The 20,157-nt window shown below is 39.3% G+C and overlaps 3 protein-coding genes across 3 annotated transcripts in view; 2 read left to right on the top strand and 1 right to left on the bottom strand.

The window, feature by feature from the left end:
• LOC116067442 overlaps positions 1-3,478 on the top strand; it is a 39,782-nt gene extending 36,304 nt beyond the window's left edge. Inside the window, exons 22-23 of the mRNA XM_031323877.2 lie at positions 105-238; positions 1,309-3,478. Of these exons, the coding sequence (XP_031179737.2) occupies positions 105-238; positions 1,309-1,541 (367 nt within the window). The 3' untranslated portion in view covers positions 1,542-3,478. The remainder of the gene's footprint in view (positions 1-104; positions 239-1,308) is intronic.
• Positions 3,479-4,908: 1,430 nt separating this feature from the next.
• The window catches only part of LOC116067514 (gamma-aminobutyric acid receptor subunit rho-1-like), a 43,797-nt gene continuing 28,548 nt past the window's right edge, over positions 4,909-20,157 (bottom strand). The window contains exons 11-13 of the transcript XR_004895916.1: positions 17,239-17,242; positions 15,087-15,091; positions 4,909-4,920 (exon numbers count right to left, since the gene is read on the bottom strand). The gene's annotated coding sequence lies outside the window, so the exon portion shown is untranslated. The remainder of the gene's footprint in view (positions 4,921-15,086; positions 15,092-17,238; positions 17,243-20,157) is intronic.
• Positions 5,214-19,036, top strand: cfap206 (cilia and flagella associated protein 206). The gene is made up of 12 exons (XM_031323981.2): positions 5,214-5,433; positions 5,715-5,798; positions 6,995-7,085; positions 8,918-9,106; positions 10,727-10,894; positions 14,975-15,189; positions 15,834-15,953; positions 16,083-16,281; positions 16,490-16,630; positions 17,911-18,104; positions 18,453-18,596; positions 18,767-19,036. Exons 1-12 carry the CDS (start codon positions 5,326-5,328, stop codon positions 18,986-18,988), a joined length of 1,875 nt encoding a protein of 624 aa, XP_031179841.1. The 5' UTR covers positions 5,214-5,325; the 3' UTR covers positions 18,989-19,036.

Raw genomic sequence — 20,157 nt, 5'->3', positions numbered from 1 at the left:
TTGAGACTGTTCCTCGTTGTTTTTTGAGCGGACAACTCAGACAGGGCAGTTATCTCTTTTAACATAACACTCAAATGGGTCTACCACTTGCCTCGTTTATCCAGGGCACCTGAGATTCTCTTTAAACCCGAGCTGATTGGACGGGACCATTATGGGATGCACGAGAGCGTCTTCAAGTCCATCCTCAGCTCTGACATTGACCTGCGACGCTGCTTCCTGGGAAATATCGTACTGTCAGGTAACAGTTGGTCTTTGTCAAGGTGTTACACAACAATCTAAGGCAGTGTTAGTCAAACACTAGGGGTACTTTGCAGTAGCAGGGGGTATGTGAGATTTTTGCATAAAGCTTATTTAAAGTGACTATATGTAACTTACGTGAATTTTTGCGGCAGGTGGACGGTGCTACAGTAACACATTCTGACGGGTCACAGATTTCTTTGTAACACTGGAAAGCCTGTGTTATTGTATCCAGCCAGAGGAGCCAGGCAAAAGGAAGCCGGAGATGTCTTTATATAGACCTAATTGTATTTTAATGTTATTTTAGAAGTTATCTGCTGTAGTTATGGCTGATACTGGGGCAGGACTGTCACAGAAAAGAAGGAAATTAAACGAAGAACTAAAAGCTAAAAGGGAAAGTGAAAAGCAACGGCGATGCGAGTCAATTTCGGTCAAGCTTTTAACAGATGGAGACAATTGCGGGATTGTAAAAAAATAAATAAAAATAACGTCCCCGAATTGGCCCTCAGTTATGTAATACGTCTATTTCATTCATAAAATAACTTCAGTGTGTGATGTGGTTGTACGTCAGTAGCCGACATTAAATTGCGTCCTCCTTCCATTTAGCGCGGACGTGTTATTTCTTTTAGTCCGTGTTTGTGTTGGCCTACTATTTTCTTTTCCCGTGTCCCATTTTACTTTAAAAATATGTCATGGATAATTCCTAAAATAATTATACTATAATAATGACATAATTAAGTGATGGATTCTAAACATTTGAAATGTAGGATTTAAATGTTTTTCATTTACATGGTTGTTGTTTAGTAAATCACTGCCCACACTGTGTTGTACCTCCTTTTTTAATACAGACTTCTTTTTTTTTTCTACCAAAAGTGTTTTGTGCTGGTAGTGGGGGTACTTGGCTTAAAACTCTTCAAACCTGGGTTTACTATTGAAAAAAAGTTTGAGAACCACTGATCCAAGGGCTCAACGATATGTAGCTTGCCATGCTTTATGCTTTGGTCATGATTTGGTCTTGTTCCAGTTAATGTGATGATCATTACGGGCTGATTTTCTTATTTCCTGCTGAAGGTGGGAACACTCTGCTGCCTGGCCTGCCTGAGCGGCTCCAGGCTGAAATCAAAGACCTGCTTCCCACCGCCATGGGCGAGAACGTTCGTGTCACCAGCCCAAAGGACAGAGACTTCTCAGTGTGGAGGGGAGGGGCAGTGCTAGCCAGCCTGCCCACGTTCGGCTCGGCTTGGATCAGTCTGGAGGAATACGAAGAGCACGGGCCGCAGATCGTCTTCAGGAAGTGCTTCTGAGATGGGACCACTGTAAGGCGTGCACACTGGACTCCTGTGTAATGCAGCACTTAATTTAATTTCCACAAGTGCAATATACATCCAGCTCCAATACAGTGCCATGGGTTGGGATGAGCCATTATAAATCCTTTTGAGTATTTGTCTTATGCCTTGGCTTTTCTGTGGAGTCAGTTTCACCCTCGTCATCAGTGTGGATCCTGAATTGGGTGCTCTTAATAGACACCAGTGGGTTCCTATTGACCTGCTGCTCGCTGTATGCCTCCTCTACTGAGATCCACCAACATGGCATGGATGAAATAGGGTGTCTGTCATAAAATTCCTGTCAGTCAATGTTATTGTCCCTCAAGAACCTTTTTTTAAACTGTCTTAAGTTTTCCATTTTTGGGGAATGTATTTCTGTGTCTCAAGAATTTAAGTGCAAGTATATTAATGTTTGTGGTCGAGGGACTAGAATTGAAGCTGGTCTTTGATCGATGTCTGCCAACTTTGTTTCCAGGTTAAGCAATTGAGGGACATAAAGAGAACTCAATGTGCTGACTCTAGATATATGAATATAGTAATCTAATATCAAATTATGATGTGTATGTATACCACAATTTTAAGTATATTTGGTATAACAAATAATCTGTGTAGACATGGTGAAAGTTGCATTTTATTTTGAAATTTGGATCAGTTCGGCTGTGCAGTGTTCACAACTAATGATTTTCTTTTTTTTTATAATGGCAGCGTGAAATTATTTTTTTATCACTATTAGGGCCACTGTTAAGAAAAGAAATAGTTGGTGTCATAACATTCCAACTTTTTTCTCTGTCTTTACATGCAAACTTTTTTCCTCGTCATTTGTTTGTCATAACATTACAATTTCTTTTCATAAAATATTTTTAGAATTTTCACTGTAAATTTGGACTTTTGGCCAAGAATTCTATTAGAATTGTTTGTCATAACATTTTATATACAATAATGATGGCAAAATGTCAACTTTATTCTCCAAAGTAAGCACTAAATGTGGAGACCAGCAATTTACCTTAAAGGAATGTGCAATGTTTGACCATAGGACTAAGAAACGCCATTCTAACTGGAGTATTTGCCAGAAGATAATTGTTTATGAATGTTTATTGCTGCAGTAATGTGAACTGGACAGGGGAACAAGTTTGCATTCTAGAAAGTCACGTGTTGCTAATGGTTATTTTTACACATGTTGATCCTCCACTTAAGTCTTTTGGTTCGTGAAGCTCTGGATGCAGCTGGTAATAATGAAGTCCATGGAGAGTCCAATGTTACAGTACAGTATTGGTCTGGTAATGCCTATCACTTGATTTCAGTCTGTTGAAATGCAGGTACAGTGTTTGTGTATTGTCCAAAGTTGGTATTTTCTATGTGAGTGCAGTGTATTGCTTATACTTTCTTTGTTTTCCCTACATTGTTGCTGTGTGGATTTTAACACTTGCACAGTAGTGTTGATTTTTGTGAAAGGTGTTCCAATGGTGCCAAAACTGCTGCATTGATCTCAATACCATGGATTCTGTAAAACAAAAAAAAAACCTGTATATTTATTCTTAATCTACTTTTTGAGTGTTCTTTCTTTTGCATGCAGTTATTTTGTTGCATGTCCTTTTGTTGCATGTTTTTTTGCATTTCTTGTCTGCATGTTTTCTTAGTTTTTTTGTAAACTGTCTATATTTTAAAGGCATGGGGTTGTCATGTGACCTAAAGTCAAGCTCTAAGTGGAAATCAACATGAAATGTGACTGGGAATTTCTATATCTGTCCTAACATAAGACAGACTGAACTGCGGCCCTACTGACTGTAGTTTATACAGGTTTTTTTTTTTTTGTCTGTCTGTTTCCTGTTTCTCCTACTCTAAATGTACTGTAACAGTCAGGACTGAGTGTAGCATTTTTCACCTATTTATGTTTTTATAATAAATATTTCAATCATTATTTTGTGTTGTCCCTTTTTGCATATCTCATATTAAAAAGTGTGGTTAACACTAGTGATGTCTTTTTTTTCTGAACAAAAATAGATATGTTCTGTTTAACAAAGGGTTGAAAGCACACCGAATTGCCATTCCTCGAGCCTTTTTCTTTAAACCAGGAGCACCATTTAGTTGGGTCAACAAATACAACTAATGGATCGTGATTACTCATTTAGACATCACTAGGTAATACACCGTTCTCGAGTATACTATATTCCAAGGTAATGGCTAAAGTAAATGGCCGTTGCCTGCCTAAAGCAGAAAATAAATTTGACATACTCCAGTTTAGAATGGAATTCCTACTAGTGCTGTCATATGCATTTGGCGTCAAACATCACAGCACATCATTTTAGCCCTGTAAAACCATTTGTATCATATTTGCTATGCAAGTTTGTGAAACCTCAGGCAGGGAACAAGTTGCTAATTTTCATATAGTTACGGTAAGAATAACATATTACTCATTTTTTTAAATAAATTTCTTTATTGAAACAATGCATAATTACTTAAAAATTCATTATTTATATTACAGTTAAATCGTGTTAAAAATGTGTGTATCAAATTTGATACTGCAGGTATTTAAAGTGCTTTATCCCTGAACTTTCAAGTCACATTTTTGTAATGTAATCTACATCATGCCTACCACTATACAAACACACACTATTTTAATGATTTAATTAATCCAATTAATGACTAAAATGTCATCTTAAAATACATTTTGGGTATTTTCAAAATAATAACAATCGCTATACTATATCGACCAATTTGTGTATTTTTAGATGTCAAAGAGACTAGAGGAAGAAGAAGTACATTGAAAATGTCATCAGCATGATAGTAGATGGCAATTCAAGTGACATGGAGTAGTTAGGGGATGATGATGTGGAGGAGGAGGAATGGACTCCTAAGGCTATGCATGATAATGGAAGTTCAGATAGCAGTGATGAGGAAGACTATCAAGATGAAAGTGTAGCCCATACAAGCATGGAAGTTGAGGTCCCAAAAACAACAAATGTTTGTACCTAAAATTAACATTGTTGTGAGCAAAACGTTGCCCAAAACGCCCAATGTATCAAACATGATACAAAAAATATATCATAAACAAAATCATATGGCAAAAATTGTTTTGGGGATTTTGTAAAAAGGTTTAATAAACATCTAAATTCCAAAAAAAATTGAATTTTCTGGTTATTTTTTCATGTGTCAGGCTTTACAGGGTTAAAGGGAATTTGTTTCTCTCCACATTTAATGCAAAACTCTACTGTATATCAGTGTTGTAGTCAAGTCACCAACTGTCGAGTCCAAGTCAACTCGAGTCCCCAGAATTGACAACGATGACTAGCTAGTACTTCAAAATATGATTCAAATTCAATAAATCACTTTATTACAAAATGGTGTAATTCAATTCACCCTCTGTATTGCCAGCAAAGTAAAAATACATTTCAACACGTACAGTATCACTATCAATGTTACACTGTTTTACTGACAATTTTTAGCGTTTATTTTTTCTCTACTTTTTCTGCACAATGATTACAATAAAGTAAAAAAAAAAAAAACGGTCAAAAAGTGTCTGAAATACATGAAAATCAACGTTACTGTAGCATTATTGATCGATTGTGACGTGTAATGCACCTTCCTTTTGCAACAGTGCACTCTAGTGGACAGACACTGCCACGTAATCCATCCCTCAGACCTGCACGCCAAGTGTTACCATAGCAACCATTTGTCAACAGGCTGCTGTGGATGTAGCTAGCTTGCTGCGTCGGTACCAATTAACTGTAGCTAGTTGGGGATAAATTACTTTCTGTCAGTAGAAATGTCTCGAGCTCACGCAGAAAGCGTGATTAAAAACATTATTAGTGAAATAGTGCAGGAGTGTGCAGTGAGAGGACATGTGGTGTCGGAAACTTTGGTGGCTTTCATGGTCAGTAATAAGCCGTAACGTTACAAGTTGCCTGTTAAGCTAACGTTAGCTGGATGCTTCATAGTTCAGACCAGTTCGTACACACGCTGTAAGGCTATACTTTTCTTAAACTTTTTTTTATGTCAGACCCCCATTTGAGTGACCGTTAAAAGTGTCACTTCCGAAATGGTAGTAAAATATTCTACTAACGTTATTGAACCCAGCTTGGCACCCATGGGTGACTTCATACTCCATTTTGGAAACTGTTGCTAGCTTACGTTATTTTCTCACTATTTTCTCAGGTGAAAGCTGTTGTGCTGGACCCAAGAAATGGGTTTAATGTTGATCGATTACTGACCAAACAAGACGTCCAGAAACTTGTAGAGGTGAGTTAACGTTACTGTATTCGATTTATTTTAGACAACCTGCGAGCTCATCACTTGCTGATGCACGTTACCTCATGAGGTAACGTTCATACTTTTATTTTTGTAGCGAACATTTAGACATAGCTGTAACGTTACATACATACGTATACTGTATAGAACTGAAGAAATGCGTGCGAGGAATGCTTTAAACTGATTATCTGGTCCTGCTTTTGTCCTTTTGAAAAGTTGTTTCCTCCAGTCGTCCTCATAAAGTAACACAAGAGCACAATGAATAAAAACAATACCATGTTTACATTTTTTGCTGCATGCTTACAACTTTTATTCTTTTTTTCTTTTGGACCCCCTAATTCAGAGGTGTCAAACATAGGCCCCCGGGGCCAAAACCGGCCCGCGCACTGGATGACTTTACAAAGTCTGAAGTAAATTTTTCAATATTAAGCTACTATTTGTCCATCGAGAGTCACGCTGTCCTAATAAGTAGTGATGTCCAAATTAAAAGGTAACTTTGTTTTTTTTTTTTCAACCTGGACCCTATTTTCCTACGTTTTGTGTCTAAGTGACTGATGGGAACAACAATCTCGGAAACTGGTCCAGTATTAAGAAGACTGCGAAACAAGCTAGTTAGTGCGCACCTTCAATTTACGTCCACTAAAAGGGCTCGTTTTGCCACTGACATGCTAACCTTTTTGATAAATAGTAATATATATATATATTTTTTACATTAAAAACATTGCCGAAATTGCTATCACCAAACCCACCAGACTCCATGGTGACATTTGAATAAACAGTCATTTTTTCATCGTAAAATACACTTAATTCAAAGTCGACAGAAAAAAAATAAAACTATCTAATGCCATCTTGGTTCGTCTTTCTACTAAAAAAACAAAAAAAACGAAATTACCATTTTAGCTTCATGAAGCCTTTTCTTTCTTCTGACAGTCACAAACACAAGGCAGAATGACCCATAACAGTCATAGCAAAGATACAGATTAGTTTTGACTGACGTTCTGGGCTGAGCACAAATAAAATCTATTTATGTTTTTTTATTTTTATTTCAATTTTCATGTTTATTTATTAAGTTAACTGTTAATATTGACTGTACTTTTTATTTCCAAACATTCTTTTTTTTTAATTTTTAAATTTTTAATTTAAACGTCTCCGTTGTTTCTAATCTTTATCTGCAATATTTCTTTCAGCTATGTCTGGAAAAACTAATGGAAAAGTGCAGCCCGTCCCTTGACACAATCAAAATGCAAGTGTATTTTGATATGAATTACACCTCCCGATGTAAGTGGTACTGTATGAAATGAAATACCATCTAAAATGAGGAATATACAAAATTCTCTACAGCATGGAATCAAAACTGATTAAATGTACTGTCATCATGAATGTAGTTTTTGGTGCATGGGTTAGAACCCTCTGAGGGCTGCGACTAAAATGAATGTGAATTATTTGTTTGATTAATGAACTGTCTATAAAATGTCATGAAAATAGTGAAAATCCCCATAACAAATTCCCGGAGCCCACGGTGACATCTGAAAATTCTTTGTATTGTACAACTAACATTCCAAAACCCAATATCCATTTCAATCAATCAGTCAATCAATCAATCAATCAATCAATCAATCAATCAATCAATCAATCAATTAATCAATAAATTTATTGGTCACATGAAATAAATTACAATTCCAGTAAAATATAAAATGTAATTCTGTCAGTTCCTACAATTTAAGATCCTATATCTTCATATAGGATCTTAGTGGCCTGAGGGTAAACGCACCTCGGTGCTGCCCTGATGTATCTGGTACCTTCAGTTCACTCACTTTATTATCCCAAATGGGAAACTTGACATGCAGTCAGGAGTGCAAGATTAAAAAAAAAACAAACATTCAAACAACATACAAATAAACAAGACAACAATACAAAGACATGAGTACAAAAATGTATGCAATCTCTAAAAATGTTTACATTACATGGCAAATTAAGCCGAGTTATTGCACATGGAACAAAGGAGTTTTTACTCCTATTGCTCTTGAACCTACTCTAAATCTGTGACCTGCGATCTATGACCTTACCATACCAAGCAACCATGGCAAAAGTAAGAACAGATTCAATAAAGGACTTATAAAATTAAGGACATCATTTTCCTATCTAAATTAAAAGTGTTTAACTTCCTGAGGAAGTACAAACGTTGCTGTCCCTTCTTACAGACTGCACCACAATTGACATCAAACTTCAGGTTTTTATTGATGACGGTTTCCGGATACTTATACTGTTTAACAAACTCAATTCCAGTTCCTTTAATGAAAGTCTGAGATGGCGGGAGGGATGATTTCCTCAAATCAATGACCACATCCTTGGTTTTTGTGCCGTTTAATTGAAGAAAGGCCTCATCTCAGCATTGGACAAACTCATCTACCTTCTTCTCGACCTCAACAGGGAGAAAAGGCTGTTACCCGGGTGGTTTGGATCTTTAATGATTCTCCTAGTCTAAATATCCTTAAGGCAGGGTAGGGCAAAGCCTAGTTTATGTTCAGCCGCTCAAACCATTCTCTGCAGGGCTTTGTGGTCCTTTTCGGTACTGTTTCTGTACCAGGCAGTGATGTTCCCCATCCTCAGTATTTGAGGGGATACCCGGAATTTCCCCAGGAACTCTAACACTCCAGATATTTTTAGTATTAAACAGGTACTGCCAAATCTGGGATTTTCAGTCAGTAAGATAGTTCAGTCCGTTTTTTATCATCTTCGGCGTATCACAAAGATTTGACTTATGCTCAGGTTACAGACAGTGAAGCTGTAACACATGCCTTCATTTTGGTCACGTTTGGATTATTGCAATGGTCTTTTTACCTGTCTAAATCAATAAGCCGTAGACAGACAGACTGTAGAAAGCTCTTCTTCAAGGCTTTCATAAGTAACAAAAGGGAGCATATTACACGTTTTAGCTTTTTTGTTTGTTTGTCTGTTTGCTTTGGATTACTTTGAAATGTTAACTGTTTAAATCACTGCATATTTAGCACTGCATATTTAAGAACATTTTTAGGAGGAAAAATTCCCTTTGCATTAAAATTATAATTTCGTATATATCTATATATAACTAAGCACTTGTTTTTGGATAGGTGAGTTTCTTGAGGAAATCCATCGGGTGGTGGAGTCCATGCTGAGTCCAGTGAGGAGAGAGATCACCGACAGCAGAGTGAAAACACGGGAGGAATTAGACGCTTTGTACCGTAAAATCATCACCTTTGTCCAGCTGTCCACCGGCATGGGCTCACTAAAAGATGACAAGGCTGTGCAACAGGCTACAGGTCTCACTTTAACTTGTTCTTTTAGTTTCTGGGGGACTATAGTCAGTAGAAGTACAGATACAACTAATGATGTCCAAACTGAGCTTCACGAAGCATTTCCTTTATTTTCTGAGCCCGCTAGATGGCGCTCTGTGTTCAACAAAGAGTTGAAAGCACACTGAATTGCCATTCCTTGAGCCTTTTTCTTTCAACCAAGAGGGCCATCTAGTTGGGTCAACAAATACAATGAATGGTTCATGAAGCTTCAATAGGACACCCCTAGTGATCACTTGATGGAACGCAGGATTAAAAGCAATGTCATCTATTTTAACAACTTACAAATGATGTTCCAGTGCCTCAGACAGGGTTTCCGCGGGGTCTTAGAAAGTCTTAAATTATAAAATCAAAATTTAAGGCCTTAAAAAGTCTTAGATATTGTGTCTAGGTCTAAAGAAATGAATTATTATTATTAATTAATTTACCTATTTTTGGTCGTTGACGAACATATTTAGTCTCGTCTCGTCTGACAAAATTAAAAAATCTTAAAAAGGTCTTAAGTCTTAAATTTGACTTGGTAAAACCTGCAGAAACCCTGCTCAGAAAGCACGAGCCATGTCTGTGAACTGTACTAGCCTCAAGTAAATCAATCAACCAGTGAACTACACACTTAGAGTTGACAATAGTGTTAATTTCGTTAGACGAGACAAGACTAAATATGTTCGTCAACGACCTTTTTTTTTCCATGACTACGATGAGACGATGACGAGACTAAGACGCTGACTAAGACTAAATGAACATGCATTATTGTTGACGAAAAAAGACAAGACTAAAATGTTTTGCATAAAATAAAAACTAAGATAAAATCTCTCTTCGTTTTCGTCTGCAATCGTCTTTACTTTTTCATCATGAGATAGAATATTCAGCTGTTACTAGGGTTGGGTACCGAGACCAGGTGCTAATACGGCAACAGTGTATCACCGTTATCAACCGGAACGAATAGCAACGCGGATTACTTAAATGCCTGCGCTTCTCTCTGATGCTCTTAAACGGACGTTAGAGGCAACCGAAACATTGCCGCATGTCACGCTAGTTAACACTACACTTGGCAGCAGGTAACGTTAGCCTACCGTTAGCTAGCAGCTGGATTAAACGCGGTTACAATGCTGACAGCTAAACAGCTTAAAAGTTTGTCTGTATTTCACTGTAGAGGATTCCTCTGCCGTTGTCTGAAAAACAATACAGATGTTGCGTTCACTTGAAACTCGCCTCACCAGCTTCGTGCTGCATTCAAAGTTACTGTAAAATACCCTTTTCCCATCCAGTGGTTGTTTTTTGTCGTTTAACAGGAATTTACTGGTGAAATAAGGAATAGGAATAATAATATGGAATATTTGGTCGCATTTTACGTACAATGATATTTAAAAAGAGGTGACAAAATGAACACTAGTAGACAATAAATGAGATGCGCAATGTTAAAATGCTGAGTCATTTCACCAAAGTTTACTTGCTAGCTTTTCAACAGGTATGAACCCAACTTCAGACTCATTTGGATGCAGACACTTAAACAAAAATCTTGTGGGCTAAGAAAGAGTGAGAACTGTTTCCTGACTCTTGATTTCTCATCATCTTCTCTTTTCCCAGCTGCCCTCCAGAGTGTCTTCCCTCAGATGGAACTGGGAGCATTCATGGTGCTCTTAAAGCGGGACAAAGAGCAGCAGCTCAATGAGCTCGCCATGCTTGTCACAGGGATCCGACTCTTCAACAAAGCCAGCAAGAAGGAAAGCGAGGAGACTGACATCCATGAACTAAGTACAGTGTACCAGGCTACTGCAAAAAAGCATGTTGCATTACAGACAATGTAATGTGCCTCTTTTTCTTTCTTTTTTAGATAAGGCACATTAGCAGATTTAACAGATAAGGTGCCTAGCAGAATATTTATATTCAAGCTTCTACACGTTTTTATGTAAAAAATAACACCTTCTAAGTCAAGTGGGGCTGGCTGGTTTCCTGCTAGCTGAGCAGGTACTGTGTAAGGTGGTTTGATCCCTGGCCCTGTAGTCCCATGTTGAAGTGTCCTTGGGCAAGACACTGAACCCTGAATTGCTCCTGATGCTGCGCAATTGGTGTGTGAATGTTTATCTGATGAGCAGGTGGCACCTTGTATGGCAGCCTCGGCCACCAGTGTATGAATGTGTGTGTGAACGGTGAAATGTGCCTGTACTGTGTGAAGTGCTTTGAGTAGTTGTTAAAGCTTAAGTGCGTAACTTTTTGATATTAATGAATGTCCGTTACATTAAAGCCATTGCCAAATGAGGTGCTACGAAGCTAATTAAGGCTATGTTTAGACGGAAATGATCTGAAGAGAAAACGCAAAAGTGGCGTTGCGTTCTCACTTTTTAGTCCGCGTTTAGACGAGCGTTATGGGGGGGAAATCTGCGTGCATATGGTGAGGCAGAAGTTTGTGAAATGCCAAGTCTGCGCGCCTGAGTAGAACCTTCCTTCTACTTGTCTCCCTCTCCTCCTCCTCCTCCTCTCTCCCTCTCCTCTCCCTAGTAGCGCGAAGCGAACAACAAAAGCTGACAATTTTGTCTGGACAGACGAGGAGGTGGAGTTATTGCTCCAAACAATGCACACACAGACACACGCAGCACACTCACACACGCGGCGCACACACACACACACACACACGTGGCACACACACGCGACACACACATATACACACACACTCGCACAGTGCGTTTTTACCCTTTAGACGGGAACGCGACGGTGGAGCGTTTTTAAGATTTCCACTCTGGAGGGTGGTTTCACTTTTTTGCGTTTTTAAGCCCCAAAACTGCCGTCAGCGTCTAAACGAAAGGCACATCTGATAAAAATATTTTGTCGTTTTCACCCGCGAGCGTATTCGTGTAAACAGGGCCTAAGACTATCAGCTCCACACAACTCTCTCTGTATTTCTCATTATGGCTATGTTCAGAAGATTGTGGCGTCCGGCGACTTTCGCACGCAGAAACTCAAGTCAAGATAATTACCTCTTCTGAAGAGTCCATCATGTTTTTTTAATCCTCCGTGTCCTCCTTCGCTAGTAGCAACTGGGTGGAGGAGAGGTGGGGGTGGTGCGCGATCATGGAAGGCTTGTATCATGTGGACGCGCTGACAGTTTTGTTGTCATTACTTTGAATTCCTCATGGGGGAGGCAGAAACTACGCACTATAGTTTTAATACTAGAAAAACGCTGTATGAAATGCAGTCTATATTTATATTTTACATTTCACAGCATAGGCTGAAATCATGGGGGTTTCGGGGGTTTGGTCCATTGTGGTAGTTGTCCTGTGGTAGAGAACAAAGTTTGAATCAGTGTTGCCAACTTGGGGACTTTCTCGCTAGATTTAGCGACTTTTCGGACCCTCTTAGCAACTTTATTTCTGAAAAGGGACTAGCGACAAATTTAGCAACTTCAGACCATATGGGGAAAAGCTGATATATTCTATGGAAATTTTTTTTTACATTTTTTTATTTAGTCAATTTATTGAACATGTTAAAATACAAACACAAAGTAAAAATTATAAGCAATAAAAAATAAAAAAAACGAGATCATCAGCAACATATAAGCAAACAATTTATTAATAACTCAGCATCATCTGTATTAGAGATACAAATAATCACTTTATCCGATGTTTAAAGTGAATAAAATAGCCTTGCTACAGATTTCCTATACAAGTGCAATTTTGTCTGTATTATTTGTGTCTTGTCCCCCCCCCCAACTGTTGGATGAACTTTACGCTCATGCTCCACAGCTCCAACTACACCGCTTATCTATTCTGCAATAGGGGTAAAAACGCTCCGGCTTGTTTGTAATTCTTTAAACCAATCACAACCGTCCTGTGTGGCCCTAAGCCCTGATAGAAGAGATAGCAATGTCAGGCTTTATCCCAGCAATGTACATTCGTTGAGCTGGACTAAGAATACTATAACCATATACAGTGAGGAAAATAAGTATTTGAACACCCTGCTATTTTGCAAGTTCTCCCATTTAGAAATCAGGGAGGGGTCTGAAATTGTCATTGTAGGTACATGTCCACTGTGAGAGACATAATCTAAAAAAAAAAATCCAGAAATCACAATATATGATTTTTTAACTATTTATTTGTATGATACAGCTGCAAATAAGTATTTGAACACCTGTCTATCAGCTAGAATTCTGACCCTCAAAGACCTGTTAGTCTGCCTTTAAAATGTCCACCTCCACTCCATTTATTATCCTAAATTAGATGCCCTGTTTGAGGTCGTTAGCTGCATAAAGACACCTGTCCACCCCATACAATCAGTAAGAATCCAACTACTAACATGGCCAAGACCAAAGAGCTGTCCAAAGACACTAGAAACAAAATTGTACACCTCCACAAGGCTGGAAAGGGCTACGGGGAAATTGCCAAGCAGCTTGGTGAAAAAAGGTCCACTGTTGGAGCAATCATTAGAAAATGGAAGAAGCTAAACATGACTGTCAGTCTCCCTCGGACTGGGGCTCCATGCAAGATCTCACCTCGTGGGGTCTCAATGATCCTAAGAAAGGTGAGAAATCAGCCCAGAACTACATGGGAGGAGCTGGTCAATGACCTGAAAAGAGCTGGGACCACCGTTTCCAAGGCTACTGTTGGTAATACACTAAGACGTCATGGTTTGAAATCATGCATGGCACGGAAGGTTCCCCTGCTTAAACCAGCACATGTCAAGGCCTGTCTTAAGTTTGCCAATGACCATTTGGATGATCCAGAGGAGTCATGGGAGAAAGTCATGTGGTCAGATGAGACCAAAATAGAACTTTTTGGTCATAATTCCACTAACCGTGTTTGGAGGAAGAAGAATGATGAGTACCATCCCAAGAACACCATCCCTACTGTGAAGCATGGGGGTGGTAGCATCATGCTTTGGGGGTGTTTTTCTGCACATGGGACAGGGCGACTGCACTGTATTAAGGAGAGGATGACCGGGGCCATGTATTGCGAGATTTTGGGGAACAACCTCCTTCCCTCTGTTAGAGCATTGAAGATGGGTCGAGGCTGGGTCTTCCAACATGACAATGACCCGAAGCACACAGCCAGGATAACCAAGGAGTGGCTCTGTAAGAAGCAAATCAAGGTTCTGGCGTGGCCTAGCCAGTCTCCAGACCTAAACCCAATAGAGAATCTTTGGAGGGAGCTCAAACTCGTGTTTCTCAGCGACAGCCCAGAAACCTGACTGATCTAGAGAAGATCTGTGTGGAGGAGTGGGCCAAAATCCCTCCTGCAGTGTGTGCAAACCTGGTGAAAAACTACAGGAAACGTTTGACCTCTGTAATTGCAAACAAAGGCTACTGTACCAAATATTAACATTGATTTTCTCAGGTGTTCAAATACTTATTTGCAGCTGTATCATACAAATAAATAGTTAAAAAATCATATATTGTGATTTCTGGATTTTTTTTTTAGATTATGTCTCTCACAGTGGACATGTACCTACGATGACAATTTCAGACCCCTCCATGATTTCTAAGTGGGAGAACTTGCAAAATAGCAGGGTGTTCAAATACTTATTTTCCTCACTGTAGCTATCACAGACAGTTTATGAGAGAAAATTGGCCCCTTTGCACAGATGCATAAAAGCCCTAAATATGTATTGTCTCAAAACGTTGAATAAAGCTTACATATACACTAATATAATGTATTGAACAAGAAATGAAACCTTATCATTTAGTTTGCCTAGTACTGTCCATAGAAGTGTTATGTTTAATCAGCCAAGAGTATACACCTTTCATTTTGTGTCTTCAACTACATCATCAGACTAGGTTCTTCTTTACTAGAATAAATACTGCATTTGGTAATTATGCTACTTCCTTTTACATTCTCTCCGCAGTGCCAGCAATCCTTAATGAAGCTCTTCCAGTCACCAGTAAAAGCATCGAACACGAGCTGAGTGTGTCACAGACTTTGGCATGGAAATACACAGCAGTGCTGGAGAAGCTAACGGACCCTGACAGTCAGCCTGGAGAATGTGACGTGCCAGTTGTCCTGCTCAAACAGGCTCTCTACAACATCAGGCAGCATGAAGTTCTCCTCAAAATGTTACTGGTGAGGTTATGCCAAATGATGGTTTGTGTCATTGTGGTATTTTACAATATAGCTTAAGGCTATGTTCACACTTGGCGTCTTTTTTTTTGTAGCTCGGAGTGTCTTTTTGAAGTTCAACTTTTCTGAAAAAAACGCCCTACGTCCATCGCTTTTTTGACAGCCGACCAATGACAAGCGGAGTAGCCAGACCTGTCGTTTCCATAACAACAAGAAAAAATGGAGTCGGAGCACAGCGAGTTAAACGGTATGACCGGGTGCTCCGTGTACAGGGAACTCGCTTTGTTTTATGTAACGTTAGCAGCACCACTCTCTTTCTCTGTTCTTTCTCTAGCTCGCTCCACTGCTTAGTTTTATCTAACGTTAGCACTGCTCCATATAGCGCTCTAGCTAGGATACTGTAGCAGTAGCTGTTGTTATAGCAACAAAAGATGCTCTCTGCTGCTTTTTGGAATAAAAACGCTGGCAGCTTTTTTTTTCACTACAAAAGTGCCCTAGTCAACTTTTTCTTGTGAAAAAAGACACCAAGTGTGAACATAGTCTAAAACTATTACTATTATGATGTGAATTTATATGACGATAACAACCCATTTTTGCAGCAGTAAAAGAAGGCACAAAATAAATATGCGTTTTCCTTTTACCACCAGGCTGATGCATGTTTATGTGCCAAGCATGTTGAAAGCCTACAGACTGAGCTCTCATCACAGATGAAGCTGCTAAAAGAAACTGTGCAATCAAAGACAGCTGTACCGACTGCAAGAGTTTTTGTAAGTGTCTCGGCCACTGGTGTTATGTTGCTACTGTTGTTATGTCTTGTTATTTTATATTTGTGTCTTAAAGGAGTAGTTTTTTTTTTCTACAGCCCCATTTTTTTCATTGCTCATATTGTCTTTCAGCCACTGTTCAAGTCCCTGTCAAAGCTGTGGTCTGGACTTAAGGATGAGGCTGAGCTGCTGAACATCCTTAATAACATCATGCACAATCTACAGCCCTTCATTGCCTCTCAGGCCAAGATTTTTTCAGAGGCTTATTTGGACGGTCTGCTGGAGATGTCAGAGGTGAAGACAGACGAACAGAGAATGACTGAGTCCTCAGGTATGGCTGATGTCAGCAACAGTTACAGTATGTCATCTTAAGTAAAAAGGGGGGGGGGGGGGTTCGTCCTATTATTCGGGGTCAGTATGGAAATTAATTCCATGTTCCACAAGTAAAAAACTGGACTCCAAGAGAAAAAGGTCTCTGAACCAAGTTTACGCAAGTGCTGAGCTTAAATGCAGTTATTTTTCTTTGTTATGCCTTTCAGATGAGTGTATTGTTCCAGCTGAGATGAAGACACAGGAATGGCTCCTGCCTGAAACAACAGCCAATTTTAATGAGCTGTCGCTACAGTATAATGGAGTCTGTGGCTACACGCTTGTGAACAACGATGGGCTTCTACTTCCAGGTACTGTTCTCATGATACACCAATATGATATCAAGAAAGGTATTTGGCTGTTTCTTCTTTGTCAAATTTGGGCATATGGGTAAAGGCCTCAGCATGCTTCAAACTAACTAGGTCACATAAAGTATCTATTCTGAATCACTGAAAGTGGGACAAAAGCCTGCTGTCATAGCCACCTCCTGGCTACATCCCACTGCCTCCTTGATATCCATCCGTCCATCCATCAAGCCATCCGTCCATCCATCAAGCCATCCGTCCATTCATCCATCCATCCATTCATCCATCTATTCATCCATCCATCCATCCATAAATCCATTCATTCATTAATCCATCCATTTATCCATCCATCCACATCTTACCTGGCCGACCGAACCTACCGGGTAGACCCTAAAAAATGCATTCATATCATATAATGAAATTTAGATTATTAAAAAGTATATTATATATTACTATATTTATATATTGGATTATTACATGTTTTATTGATATATGTTTTTAATTTTCCCAACGCCAGTAGTGACCCTCTGGAAAATCCCATGTGTACGTTTATTTAACAGTACGTCGATATCACTACTGCTGAAGTTCTTCTTCTGCAGCCTTTTCATGGTGGCATCTCTCCAATTCCTGAGAGCATGTGCCAGAGTATTTGCACCTGCCCTTATATAGTCCTTAGGGGGGTTTAACTTACGCTAATAAACAATTATGATCAAGTGGGATTCATCATTCACCACACTGGGTAAGAACAGATTTGATGGTTAAGAACGTTTGGTGCATCTGGAGTTGACTTCTCTTATATTTTCTCTTACCAGAAAACTGAGATAAAATATCAAAAGAGAAATTTAAGAGAATGTTGCTGCATGTATGAACCCTACAAATGTGGATAACAGCGTACACTTTTAGACAGTCTCCTTAAAGGAAATCATGGTGTTGCATTTGGTTGTACACTTGTAAAGTGAAGTTGTGACCGTAGTGATAGAGAGAAGAGTTCAAACCCTGCCTACTTTCACACCTTCACACATCTGGCCACATGCTTGCATAAGGTGGGCCTGCTTGTTGGATTGTCTGTTTTGGTTCCAACAAGCACTTTGTCTGAAGCTTATTGAGGCCTTAAGAATTCTTATCCATGTATATGTAATATGTCATGATAATATCGTTTATTTCCTCCAATCTTTTTCCAAATATATACATTCTGTTTAAAGGGATACTATATGATGAGCATCCTTAATCATGCCTGCTGTGCCTGAACTCCATTCACTTTGGAATATTTGACACTTCTGTTGCAGGTAATCCACACATTGGAGTCTTTAAACACAAGGAGAAGCTCTATGTTTTTAGGTCCAAAGAAGCTGCCTTAAAATTTGCCTCCAGTCCGAGCGACTTCATTGCAGAGGTGGCAGAGAAAGCCAAGCACTCCCCTGAACTCATTCAGCTCCTCAAACTCCACCAACAATTTTCCCGCGTCAGTCCTTACGCAGAGGTTAGCCACGTTGAGTATTTCCCAAGCATATACTTAAGCTACAGCCACAGCTTTACCACACAAGTTAGTTTGGACACCTAAAATACATGTGAAAGTAGCTGAAAGCACTCACTCAGAATAGGTTATATTAAAGCAGCCACATGTAATTTGGAAATGCATTCTTTGTTTATTTTTTATTTTTATTTATTGATTTATATTGTTTGTTACTGCATCTGGTGTTAGTATTGAGAGTGATACTGTGGCTGGCAAGCATTGCATGTTGCTTTTGCCCTGGAACTCCACTTTTTCCGTACTCTGACTTCACTGGGAGCTTGATCCAAACTCAGTTGTTGCCTTGTGGTTTTGCAGATGCAGCCAGGAGAGAGGTTATTGGTAAAGCCCATCACCAAGTGTGAGAGTGGCACACAGACAGACATCCACCCAGTGGAGACAAACATCGTCAAGTCATACGAGTGGAATGAGTGGGAGCTGCGTAGAAAAGCTATCAAACTGGTGAGCTTGAATTCACTAGATGCAAATTCTGCGATGTGATGGATCACTGTCAGTTTTGGAAAGAACTTTTCTAGCATCAAACAACACACAACACACCAGAAACTGCATTTATTGACACTATATTAAGTGTGAAAGAAACGCAGCAATATTTTTTAATGTCTTAATTGTAGGCCGATCTCTTGACCAAAGTGACACACTCGGTGCAGACTGATCTGAGCCACATGAGACGGGAAAACGTCACTCAGACCTGGCTGCCCAAGAACGCTGCCTGTCAAAGCAAGAAAGATGGTGAGAGCAACGTGCCCAAACCTCAGATCTACCTGGCTGGTCTGAGGGGACAAAGAGACGGAAACATGGTCAAAACAAACCTGACCAGGTCGGTGGATGAATAATTAGAGATTCCAAGAGAAAAACTAAAATAAAAGTTCATGTAAGCATGTGATTGTTATTATTAACTGCACACAACTTTATACTTTTTTAAGGAAAAAAGCAAGGCCAGATAATGTAGCAGTTTTAGGCAATCTTAGGCAGTGTCCTTGTTTAAGATCCTAGTAGCCTGAGGGTAGAAGCTCCTCCTGAGCCTCTCAGTACATCCCTTAGTTCATGTAATTTAGAAAGTATCCACTTGGTGGCAGTAAAACCATCTCACCATTAACTGTACTGTATCAAAGGAAGAAGGAATTGTTGATGTAACAGCTTAATCTGCACTCCATCCACCTGATTTGTAATAAGTGTGGTGGTCTCCACTCTCTGTTAGCATGTTATTATAACTCTAATAAATCAGTCAAACTTTGTAATTTTCATAAAAAAAAATGTTGGATTGAAAAGTGCTTTCTTGCATTATCTAGAGCCACAGCTACATATTTAAGACTTACAAAAACAATAGTCTATATCCACGACGTTCCACTTCCGGGATTGCTCCGGTGCCACAGGAAATTCCGCCAGATGCATGTCTTTTCACCGATGTCTGTTTCCTTCCGCTTTCTTTTAAACCTTTTTAAACTCCGGTCAATTTATGAGGACTATGGTTAACTGCTCCTCGGATCTCTGCAGAGTAAATTGAGGCAGCTAGCTAGACTATCTGTCCAATCTGAGTTTTCTCTTGCGTGACTAAAACAACTTTTGAACCCACACGTTCCACCAAAATAAGTTCCTTCCCGAGGCTGTTTTGCGGGGGAGCTTAGCACCGCCCAAGACAATTGTGATTGGTTTAAAGAAATGCCAATAAACCAGAGCACATTTTTCTCCCATCCCGGAATGCTGTGTGGACTTGCCAGACCCTCCTCCGCAGCGCTGGCAATGCGAGACTACAAAAACAAAGACTTGACTTGGATTTGACTGCTGTGAGACTCACAACATTTAAGTTTTGACCTGATAAAAATATGTAACAAAATATGTATGTAATATAGGCCTATAAGACAGCAACAAACAGGCCCTGCATGGCCTCACAGTTAGACTATTAAAATATTGATTTCTGCTTTAAAATGACTTTAAAATGAGTTTTTCTGCTATTTACTCGCAAGACAGGCGATAGCAAACTAAGCATCAAACAAGGGCTCTC

This window comes from Sander lucioperca, chromosome 19, assembly GCF_008315115.2.
Source record: "Sander lucioperca isolate FBNREF2018 chromosome 19, SLUC_FBN_1.2, whole genome shotgun sequence".
Lineage (NCBI taxonomy): Eukaryota > Metazoa > Chordata > Actinopteri > Perciformes > Percidae > Sander > Sander lucioperca.
This window is presented reverse-complemented; position numbering and strand designations above follow the sequence as displayed.